Source organism: Cervus elaphus, chromosome 14, assembly GCF_910594005.1.
Source record: "Cervus elaphus chromosome 14, mCerEla1.1, whole genome shotgun sequence".
NCBI classification, from domain to species: domain Eukaryota; kingdom Metazoa; phylum Chordata; class Mammalia; order Artiodactyla; family Cervidae; genus Cervus; species Cervus elaphus.
Window position 1 is genome coordinate 30087824 of NC_057828.1, and position 12252 is coordinate 30100075.

At 35.3% G+C, this 12252-nt stretch overlaps 1 protein-coding gene and 1 non-coding gene across 2 annotated transcripts in view; both read left to right on the forward strand.

The window, feature by feature from the left end:
- The window catches only part of DNAH14 (dynein axonemal heavy chain 14), a 388841-nt gene that overhangs the window by 101669 nt on the left and 274920 nt on the right, over positions 1-12252 (forward strand). The window contains exon 12 of the mRNA XM_043922886.1: positions 11911-12199. Within this exon, the coding sequence (XP_043778821.1) occupies positions 11911-12199 (289 nt within the window). The remainder of the gene's footprint in view (positions 1-11910; positions 12200-12252) is intronic.
- Positions 481-615, forward strand: LOC122708385. The gene has a single exon (XR_006345166.1). It is a non-coding gene; the product is annotated as a small nucleolar RNA SNORA43 (small nucleolar RNA).

Below are 12252 nucleotides of genomic sequence, written 5' to 3' on the forward strand. Positions count from 1 at the left end.
GTGATTTGTATGGAGAGAGTAACATGGAAACTTACTCTACCAGTAAATTAGATAGCCAATGGGAATTTGCTGTATGTCTCAGGAAACTCAAACAGGGCTCTGTATCAACCTAGATAGGTGGGATGGGGAGGAAGATGGGAGGGAGGTTCAAAATGGAGGGGATATATGTATACCTATGGTTGATTCATGTTGAGGTTTGACAGAAAACAACAAAATTCTGTAAAGCAATTATCCTTTAATTAAAAAATAAATAAGTAAAAAGAATACTGGAGTGGATTTCATTTCCTCCTCCTGATGGTAACATCAAACTCCTCTCTTATGTCTCCTGCATTGGCAAGTGGGTTCTTTACCACTAGCACCACCTGGGAAGCCCACAATTATCTATATAGGAAATCCAAAATAGACAAAAATCTCCTGGAGCCAATAAGAAATTATAAAAAGGTTGCAGGACATAAGAATGAATATTAACACGGCCCTGCAGATGCTAGACTTGCCAGCACCACGGGTGCGGCTGCCCTGCTGCGCCCATGCTGTTGGGGCAGAGAGGAAGCGGCTATTTCTACGCTCAGTGCTCAGAATGGTGGGCACTTAAGAATGGTTTGTAGCCGGACAACACCGAGGGCTGCCCACAGGAGCCCCTTGTTCCCACGTGCGTGGAAGAGAAGGCCAGGGAGGACTGAGTGAGCAGACAGGCACGCGGCCAGCTTGGGTCCGGCGGGATTGACCCTGAGAGGGTCTGCTGGAAATGATGGTTCTGTCAGTCTGCGTGGGAGGACTGTTTAGGAGTCCTTGAGCACCTGTGACGCGCCTCCCTGGCTGAGGGCTGCTGAGCTGCTGTCCTGCGCCACCCGGCCCACGAATGATCCTGCCCCGAGCGCCTGGCGTAAGGAGTCCCTTGAGGGAAGGCCAGAGGATTCCACTGACGGCTCTGCTGCAAAAAAGCAGGGTTTGGGAGGAATCGCTGATTAGATTCCAAAAAAAAAAAAAGAATGAATATTAAAAAGTCATCCACTTTCTTATATACCAGTGATAAACAAACATCTGATTAAAAAAAATTATGATCCAAAATATACAAAAAACATTGAGCACTCAACAGTAAAAAGACAAAAAACCCACTTTTAAAATGAGCCAAAGATCTTAACAGAAACTTAAAAGATTACAGATAACAAACAAGCATATAAAAACATCCTTAATGTCATATGTCTTATGGGAAATGCAAATTAAAACGACAATGAGATACTACTACATAAGAATGTAATAAGAATGTAATACATAAGAATGGCCAAAATCCAGAACATTTTGGACAACACCAAATGCCTACAAAGCTGTGGAGCAACAGGAACATTCCCTCATTTCTGGTAGGAATGCAAAACAGTTCAGCCGCTTTGGAAGACACTAAATATACACTTATTGTAAGATCCAGCAGTTGTTATTTTTGGTATTTGACCCAAGGAGTTGAAAACTAAAGTCCACAAAAGCCTCCATGTGGATGTCTCTAACAGCTTTATTCAAAATTGCCAAAACCAGGAGAAACCATGATGTCCTTTAGTGGGTAAATGTATAAATACACTGTAATATCTCCAAACCGTGGAATATTATTCACTGCTAAAAATAAATGAGCTATCAAGCCATAAAAAGACAGAGGATTACTAAGTAGAAGCCAATATGAAAAGGCTAGGTACTGTATGCTTCAAATTATATGTATATACATACTACAGGATGTATGATACCAGTTTCTGGAAAAGACAAAACTATGGCAGTACTAAAAAGACTGGCAGTTGACAGAGGCTGGGGGAGAGAAGGATAAATAGATGAAGTACAAAAGATTTTTAGAGCAGTGCAAGTACATGTAATATGATAATGATGGATTATTGCACATTTGTCCAAACCCATACAATCTACATATTCATAGAATATACAATACCAAGAGGGAACTCTAATGTAAACTGTGAACTTTGGATGATTATGGTGTATCACTAGAGGTTCATTAGTTGTATCAAATGTGTCACTCTGGTGGGGCACGTTGACAATGGGGAGGTTATGACTGTATGGGCTTAGCAGATACATGGGAAATACATGTATACATTCTACTCAGTTAGGCTGTGAACCTAAAACTGCGCTAATAAAGTCTTTCAGAAAAATAAATCATCTGTTTTCTTTATAGTCTCTACATTTAGTATCATATTTAGAAAATAATTTCTCATACCAAGATAATATAAATATTATTTATTTTTATTAGTATTTGCAGTAATCTTGTGGTTTTATTTTCTACATTTAAATAATTATTTTACCTGATAATTATTTTGGTAAATATATGATGAGATAGAGAGGTAAATTAACTTTTCCCAAATGTACTACTACATTTTTTTGAATAATCTATACTTTTCCAATTGATTTAAGTGTATTTTTATTTTATGCTGAATTTGTATGTATTCTTATACTTGTTCTTTTATTATATTTTTAAAATTAATTAACTTATTGAATGAAAGATTCTTTAATTGTATAGTACTTTAAAATGATTTCATATCATACCATAATAACTCCCCCTTTTAAGTCCCTTACCACAATATTACACCTCCACCCTCCCTTCTCCCGCTGGTAAGCACTAATTTGTTCTCCATATCTGTGAGTATACTTCTTTTCCGTTTTATTCACTAATTTGTCATATTTTTTAGAGTCCACATATAAGTGATATACAGTATTTTTCTTTCTCTGTCTGACTTATTTCACTTAGCGTAATGCCTTCCAGGTCTATCCATGTTGCTACAAATGGCAAAATTTTCATTTTTTTAATGGCTAAGTAGTGTTCCATTGTGTCGTGTGTGTGTGTGTATGTGTATACACCACATTTTCTCTATCCATTCATCTATCAATGAACACAGTTTGCTTTAACACCTTGGCAATTATAAATAATGCTATTATGGACACTGGGGTACATTTATCTTTTCAGATTAGTGTTGTTGGTTTTTTCGGATACATACCCAGGAGTGAAATGATAGGGTCATATGGTAGTTCTATTTTTAGTATTTTGAGAAACCTCCACACTGTTTTCCACAATGACTACACCAATTTACACTCCCATCAACAGAGAACAAGGATTCCATTCTTACCAATATTTGTTGTTTGTATTCTTTTCAATGACTGCCATTCTGATAGGTTTGAAGTGAAATATCTTTTTAGTTTTTATTTTCATTCCCTTGATGGTTAGTAATGTCAAACATCTTTTCATTTGCCTATTGGCAGTCTGCATTTCCTCTTTGAAAAAATGTCTGTTCAGTTCTGCTCATTTTGTAAAAATGAATTGCTTGTTTTTTGAATGTTAAACTATATGAGCTATTCATATATGTTGGATATTAACCCTTTATCAGGCATTCCATTTGTGAATATCTTCTCCCACTCGATAGGTTGTCTTTTCATTTTGCTGATGGTTTCCTTTGCTGCATGAAAACCTAAGTTTAATTAGGTCCCATTTGTTTATTTCTTCTTTAATTTCCCTTGCTTTAAGAGGCAGATCTGGAAAAATGTTGCAGTTCATGTCAAAGCTTGTTCTGCCTATGTTTCCCTCTAAAGTTTTATAATATCTGGTCTTACATTTAGGTCTTTAATTCATTTTGAGTTTATGTTGTATATGATGTTAGAGAATGTTTTAGTTTCATCCTTTTACAAATAACTGTCCAGTTTTTACAATACCTCTTATTGAAGAGACTGTCTTCTCCATTGTATATTCTTGCCTCCTTCCACATAGATTAATAGGCCTAAAGGGTGTGGGTTTATCTGGTTCTTTATTAGTTCCATAGATTTGTGTGTCTGTTTTGTGCCAATACCATACTATTTTGATTATTGTATTTTTGTAGTATAATCTGAAACCAGGAGTGTGATTCTCCCAGCTCTGTTCTTACTCAAGGTTGTTCTGGCTATCTAGAGTCTTTGATGTTCCCTGTAGCTTTTGAAATTCTTTTCTAGTTCTGTGAAACATGCCATTGGTATTTAGAGATTGCATTGAACCTGTACATTGCCTTGGGTAGTATCGTCATTTTAGCAATATGAATTCTTCTAGAACATGGTATATCTTTTCATCTGTTTGTGTTGGCTTCAGTTTCTTTCATCAGTGGCTTAAAAGTTTTCCGAGTTACAACTTTTTTACCTCCTTAGGTAGGTTTATTCCACATATTTTATTCTTTCTGAAGGGACAGTAAGTGAGATTGTTTCCTTAATTTCTCTTTCTGATACTTCGCTGTTAGTGTATGGAAATACAACAGATTGCTGTGTATTAATTTTGTATCCTGTAACTTTACTGAATTAATTGATGAGCTCTAATAGTTTTCTGATGACATCTTTAGAATCTTCCATGTATAAAAGTATCATGTCATCTGAAAAAAATGATACTTTATTTCTTCCTTTTCAGTTTGGATTCCTTTTATTTCTTTATCTGCTTTGATTGCTGTGTCTAGGATTCTAAAAGTATGTTGAATATAGGCATCCTTATCTTGTTCCTGATCTTAGAGGAAATGCTTTCAGCATTTTACTGTTTTGGATGATATTAGCTGAGTGTTTTTCATATATGGCCTTTATTATGTTGAAGAATGTTCCCTCTATGCTCACTTTCTGGAGAGCTTTTCCCATAAATTGATATTCAGAACTTTTTTGAAAAAGCTTTTCCTGCATCTGTGGTTTTTAATCTTCAATATGTTAATGTTGTTGTTGTTCAGTTGCTAAGTCATGTCTGACTCTTTACAACCCCATGGACTGCAGCATACCAGGCTCTCCTGTCCTTTACTATCTCCCATAGTTTGCTCAAACTCATGTCCATTGAGTCAGTGATGCCATCCAACCATGTCATCCTCTGTTAGCCCCTTCTCATCCTGCCCTCACTCTTTCTCAGCCTCGGGGTCTTTTCCAGTGAGTCAGCTGTTCGTATCAAGTGGCCAAAATATTGGCACTTCAGCTTCAGTCCTTCTAATGAATGTTCAGGGTTGATTTCCTTTAGGATTGACTGATTTGATTTCCTTGCTGTCCAAGGGACTCCCAAGAGTCTTCTCCAGTTCAGAAGCATCAATTCTTTAGTGCTCAGCCTTCTTTATGGTCCAGCTCTTACATCTGTGCATGCCTACTGGAAAAACCGTAACTTTGACTTTACAGACCTTTGTCTGATGTCTCTGCTTTTTAATACACTGTCTAGGTGTCATTGTTTTTCTTCTAAGGAGCAAGCGTCTTAATTTCATGGCTGCAGTCACTGTCAACAGTGGCTTTGGAGCCCAAGAAAATCAAATCTGTCACTGTTTCCACTTTTTCCCCATCTATTTTCCATGAAGTGTTGGGACCAGATGCCAGGATCTTCTTTTTTTTTAAAGTTGAGTTTTAAGCCAGCTTTTTCACTCTACTTTTCACCCTTATCAAGAGGCTCTTTAGTTCCTCTTCACTTTCTGCTATTAGAGTGGTATCCATTTGCATATCTGAGGTTGTTGATATTTCTCCCAGCAATCTTGATTCCAGCTTTTGATTCATTCAACCCAGCATTTTGCATGATGTACTTTGCATAGAAGTTAAAATAAGTAGGGTGACAATATACTAGCATTTGAAATGAATGCAATTTTATGGTTTCTTAATATGGTATATCATAACTGATTGATTTGGGGAAAATCAATTGAAAAGTCCTTGCATCTCTGGGATAAATCCTACTCGATCATTATATATGACTCTCAGTGTATTGGTGGATTCAGTTTGCTAGTATGTTTTTGAAGTTTCTTGCATCTATTGTTTGTCAGTGAGATTGTAATTTTCTTATTTTGTGATATCTTTGGTTTGGGTATCAGGGTGATGGTGGGCAAAAAGAATGAGTTTGGAGGTATTCCTTTCTCTTCAATATTTTTGGAATAGTTTGAGAAGGATAGATGTTAACTCATCTCTAAATATTAGGCAGAATTCACCTGTGAAGCCATCTGGACAGGAACTTTTGTTTTTGTAAATTATTGATTCAGTTTCATTACTGTTAATTGGTCTGTTCATATTTTCTTTTCCTTTTTAAGTAAATATTTATTTGTTTGTTTGGCTGCACTGCATCCTAATTGCGGTGCTCAGGATCTTTAGTTGCAGCGTGTGGGATCTCATTCCCTGGTCAGGGATTGAGCTTGGGCCCCAGCAAGGGGAGCACAGGTTATTAGTCACTGGACCACCAGGGAGGTCCCTGTCCATATTTTCTGTTTATCCCTGGTTCAGTCTTTGGAGACTGTGCATTTCTAAGAGTTTGCCTGTTCCTTCCAGATTGTTAATTTTATTAGTTCATTGATACTCATAGTAGTCTCTTACGATCCCGCGAATTTCTGTGGTGTTGGTTGTAACCTTTCTCCTTTTTTGTTTATTGATTTGGGCCCTCTCCCTTTTTTCTTGATGAGCCTGGCTAAACATTTGTCAATTTTGTTTATTTTTCAAAGAACCAGCTTTTAGTTCATTGATTTTTTTCTGTTGTTTTTTAGTCTCTATTTTATTTATTTCTACTCTGATCTTTATTTCCTTCCACTATCTGGGTTTTGTTTGTTCCTCATTCTCTTGTTCTTCTGTGTAGGGTTAGGTTGTTTATTTGAGATTTTTCTTGTTTCCTGAGGTAAGTTTGTATTGCTTAGAACTGCTTTTGCTGCCTTTCATAGGTTTTGTATCATCATTTTTATTTTCATTTGTCTCTGTGAATTTTTTTATATCCTCTTTGATTTCTTCAGTCATCTGTTGGCTCTGTTTTGTAGTGTATTTTTAGCCTTATGCTTCTGTTTATTGCCATTTTTTTTGTAATTGATTTCTAGTTTCATGGTGGTGTGGTCAGAAAAAATGCTTGCTTTGAGTTCAACTTTCTTAGATTTACTGAGGTTTGTTTTGCGGCCTAATATTTGATCTGTCCTGGAAGATGTTTCATGTGCACTTGTAAAGAATGTGTATTCTTCTGCTTTCAGGTGGAATTCTCTCTATATATATCAATTAAGTTCATCTTGTCTAATGTGTCATTTAAAGCCAGTTATTGATTTTTTTGTCTAAATGAGCTGTCCATCAATGAATGTTGTGTTAAATTTTCTATTATTGTGTTATTGTCAATTTCTCCCTTTATGTTTATTACTATTTACTCATATTTATTTATGTGTTCCTATGCTGGGTTGTGAAAGTGAAAGTGAAAAGGGCTTTCCTGGTGGCTCAGCTAGTAAAGAATCTGACTGCAATGCAGGAGACCTGGGTTTGATCCTTGGGTTGGGAAGCTTCCCTGGAGAAGGGAAATGTTACCCACTCCAGTATTCTGGCCTGGAGAATTCCATGAACTGTATAGTCCATGGGGTTGCAAAGAGTTGGACATGACTGAGTGACTTTCACTTTGACTTTTCATGCTGGTTTCATGTGTATTTACAATTGTTATATCTTCTTGGATTGATCCCTTGATCATTATGCAGTATCCTATTTCATATCTTATTCCAGTCTCTACTTAAAGTCTATTTTGTCTAAATATTACTACTCCAACTTTTATTTCCATTTGCATGGAATACTTTTCTTCATCTCTTCAGTTTCAGTCTGTGTGTCTCTAGATCTAAGGTGAATGTCTGGTAGGCAGCACATATATGAGTCTTATTTCTATATCCATTCAGCCACTCAGTGTCTTTGGATTTGGGCAGTTTTCATTTAAACTTACATTTACATTTAAGCTAGTTATCAGTATGTATGTTCTTACTGCCATTTTGTTAATTGTTTTGGATTTGGGGGTGGCATCTTTTTTCTCTTTTTTTCTTCATTGATTCTCTTGTCTTGTGAGTTTATGGCTATTTTTAATGTTATGTTTGGATTCCTTTCTCTTTGTTTTTTGGTGTATCTGTTACAGACTTTTGTTTTATAATTACTGTGAGGTTTTTGTATAGCAGTCTATAATAAACATAGTTTAAGTTGCTTTTCTCTTAGTTTCTAATGCATTAAAAAATGTGCTTTTGTGCTCTCACTCCTTATAATAGTTTTGATATCATATTTTACATTTAATTGTTTTATGTAGGACTTAACTGCTTACTGTGAATATAGATGATTTTACTATTCTTGATTTTAACCTTCCTAATAGCTTTGTGTGTAGGATATTACCTACATGTACTATACATTATTTGCCTTTACTGGTGACCTTTTTAATTTTATAATTTTCTCATTTCTAATTCTGGCCTTTTCTTTTTTCACCCAGAGGATTTCCTTTAACCTTGTTTGTTAAGCTGGTTTTATGGTTCTGAATTCTAGCTTTTGCTTGTCTGTTAAGTTTTTGATCTCACCATTAAATCTGAAGGAGAGTGTTGCTGGATTGCATGTGCTTGGTTGTATATTTTCCCTTTCATTACTTTGAGTTTTATCATACCACTCCCTTCTGGACTGCAGAGTTTCTGCTGAAAAATCAATTGATAGCCTAGCCTTATGGGAGTTCCCTTAAATATTGTTTCTTAGTTTAGTATTTTCTCCTTATCTTTAATTGTCATTTTAATTACAATGTGTCTTGGTGTGTTCCTCTTTGGTTTCATCCTCTGTGGGACTCTGTATTTCATAGACGTGGATGACGGTTTCCTTTCCCAGGTTAGGGAAGTATTCGCAGGTTAGGCAGTTGAATACTGCTCTCAGTCCCTTTCTCTCTCTTTCCTTCTTCTGCGACTTCTGTAATGCAAATGTTAGTGTGCTTGATTGTGTCTCAGAGGTATCTTAAACTATCTTTATTTCTTTTCATTCTCTTTTCCATTGAGTGGCAATGATTTCCTCTATTCTGTCTTTAAGCTCACTGACCTGTTTCTCTGTATCATTGAGTCTATTACTGATTTATCCTAGTGTATTTTTCATTTCAGTTATTCTATTCTTCAACTCTGTTTGGTTGTTCTTTATATTTTCTCTTTGTTAAAAACTTCTTGTAACTTCTCACTCTGTGCATTCATTCTTCTCCCAAGTTATTTTGTTATTTTTAACACCATTAGTGTGAACTCTTTCTCAGGTTTCTTATCTCTACTTTATCTGGTTCTTCTGGTGTTTTCTCTTGTTCTTTCTTCTGCCACCTCATTTAGTGTAGGAGACCAGATATGGAGAGCTGAACTGATTATCCTCTTGATTCATGCATACTATTTTTATCAGTTCATCAAGGTCTCTTGTTTATTTTATTTTGTTTTGTATCATTTTATTGTTTTATTTCTCTCCCTATCCCCCAACTTTAACACATCCTCCCCCTCTTATGAGGAGTCACTAAAATATCATTTTTGTATTTTTCATCAATCCACCTTCCATAAAGTTACACTAAAGTTTTTAAAGTATCATGTCTTGGATTTTGTTATTATACATGTTAGAATTTGCAGAAATTTCATTGTGCTGCCTTTCTGTTTTTACATATTTTTACTCAACATTGTGCTGTTAAGATTCAACTCATATATAAGTAAATCCTGATCACATGATAATATATCACTAAGTTTCCCTTTGGTGAAGGACTTCTTGTTATTGTTAAATCCCTTTATTTCTTAATGACTTAAGCTAAAGATTGAAGTTCTAGTAGGTGATTCAGATGACCACTGATCTGATCTCACCTCAGTAAGTGAGAAACACTTACTGGATGCCACAGGCACAACAGGTTATTTATGGGATGTAAGGAATCAAAAGATTACTTGAGAACCTATGCCTAGATTGAAACTAAGAGCAATTATATTTTTTGTAAATAAAATGTTTATACTTACAATACTCCTGTTATTTTTCAGTAGAGATAGCTATACTAGTATAATTACATTAAAGTGGAGTTTAAAGACTTTAAAGAAAGACTAGGACCTGTTTTGATGAGTTTGAAATATATTCCTGATGTGTGATTCTTTTTCTGTTTTATAAATAGATCCATTTGTATCATTTTAAAAAATTTAATTTCACATGAGTGAAATTGTCTTTACCTGACTTATTTCACATAGCATGATAACCTCTATTTTGTTCTTTTTATGGCGGAGTAATATTCCATTATATATAAGCACTGCACCTTCTTTATCCATTCCTTTGCCATTGGATATTAGGTTCCTTCCATATCTTGGCTATCATAAATAGTGCTGCAGTGAACTTTCGGGTGCATATATCCTTTCAGATTATGTCTTCTCGGGAGATATGCCCAGGAGTGGGATTGCTCGGTCATGGTAGTTCTATTTTTAGTTTTTTAAGGAGCCATCGTACTGTTCCCCCATAGTGGTCGTGTGTGTGCTCTGTTGCTCACTCATGTCCGACTCCTTGCAACCCCATGGAGTGTAACCCATAAGGCACTTCTGTTCATGGAATTTTCCAGGCAAGAATACTGCAGTGGGCTACCATTCCCTCTTCCAGGGGATCTTCCCAACCCAGAGATCCGACCCACATCTCTTGCATCTCCTGCACTGGCAAGTGGATTCTTTACCAATGCGCCCCCTGTTGTACTAGTTTACATTCCTGCTTGTGTAGGAGGGTTTCCCTTTTCTCCACACTCTTTCTAGCATTTACTGTTTGTAGATTTTTTGATGATGGGCTTTCTGACCGTGAAAGTTGATACCTCGTTGTAGTTTTGATTTGCATTTCCCTGATTATTAGTGAGGTTGAGCACCTTTTCATGTGCTTTTGGGCCATCTATATGTCTTCTTTGGAGAAATGTCTGTTTGGGTCTCCTGCCCATTTTTTGACTGGGTTGGTTGTTTTCTTGATATTGAGCTGTATGAACTATTTGTATTTTAGAAATTAATCTCTTGTAAGTCACTTCATTTAAAAATATTTTCTCCTATTCTGTAGGCTGTCTTTTCATTTTGTTTATGATTTCCTTTGCTATGCAAAAGCTTTTAAGTTTAATTAGGTCCTATTTCTTTGTTCTTGGTTTCATTTTCATTACTCTAGGATGTAGATAAGAAAGTATTTCTGTGATTTGTGTCAGAGAGTGTTCGGCCTATGTTTTCTTCTAAGAGTTTTATAGTGTCTGGCCTTAAATTTAGGACTTGATCCATTTTGAGTTTTTTTTTTGTGTGTGTGTGGTGTTAGAGAATGTTCTAATACAGTTTTTGCAACACCGCTTGTTGAAGAGACCGTCTTTTCTGCATTGTAAATTCTTGCCACCATTGTTATGGATTAACTGACCATAAGTGTGTGGGTTTTTTCCATAGGGTTTCTATCCTATTCCATTGGTCTGTATTTCTTATTTTGTGCCACTGTCGTACTCTTTTGATTATTGTAGCTTTATGGTGTAGTTTTATATTGTGTATTATTATTATTTTTAATATAAAGGCCTTTTATTTATAAATTTGGAATTTAGCCAACTGTAAACACATTTAAGGGGATTCAGCTACACTGAAATTCTTATCAGAATGTTTGGATGCTCTTGGACAAAAGGAAGTTTTTAAATTGAACCGTGGTTGATTTACAATATTGTATCAATTTCGGGTATACAGAAAAGTGATTCAGTTATGTATATACATATTTTTACAGATTATTTTCCAATATAGGTGATTGCAAGATATTGAATGTAGTTCCCTGTGGGTTTTTTATTTTTGATGTAGTGTAAATGGGATTGTTTTCTTTATCTGGTTTGTTGTTCTTAAATCAGAGTACATGGGAGAATCACCTGTTCAGCTTTTAGATGTTTTAGATTCCTGGACCTTGCCCCTACCTTTTAAATTCTTAGGATAGGGCCTCAGAAATTATATTTTTAGGAAGTTCTTAAATGATTAATATGTACCCACTATGGCATCAACTGGAAAACTACTGCATTATAATGTATCACTTATTTTACATTATTTTTTAAATGAAAATCAATTATATACCATTAGAATGTTATTCATTTATGCTAAAGTTATTAGTTTTCATTTAAAGTTAGTTTTATATTGTTGTATATAAAAGAACACTTATTTACATATTATAACTATCACTCTAACGTATCTGTTAAATTAGATTTTGAATAGTATTAAAGTGGATACAGATTTGAGAAAAATACCTGCGCCAATATTTGAAGTAAACCTACAGTTGAGAACTCCTGCTGAGAGTGATTCTTCAGAAAATTCTGAAGAGAACTTACATGAGTCTGATGAGTGCTCTGAAAAATCTGCAATATATGGAGATACGTCAGAAAATGAAGTCAATGTTTTCATTAAACAATCAAGTAAAGAACTACTTCCAATGAAGAAATCAAAAAGAATGAGTTACAGCTATGAAATTCTTTCAGGTAAAGTGAATGACACTGGTAAAAGTGAGAAGAAATATCTTAGCAGCTGGAAAATGTGAGAGAAAATTTTA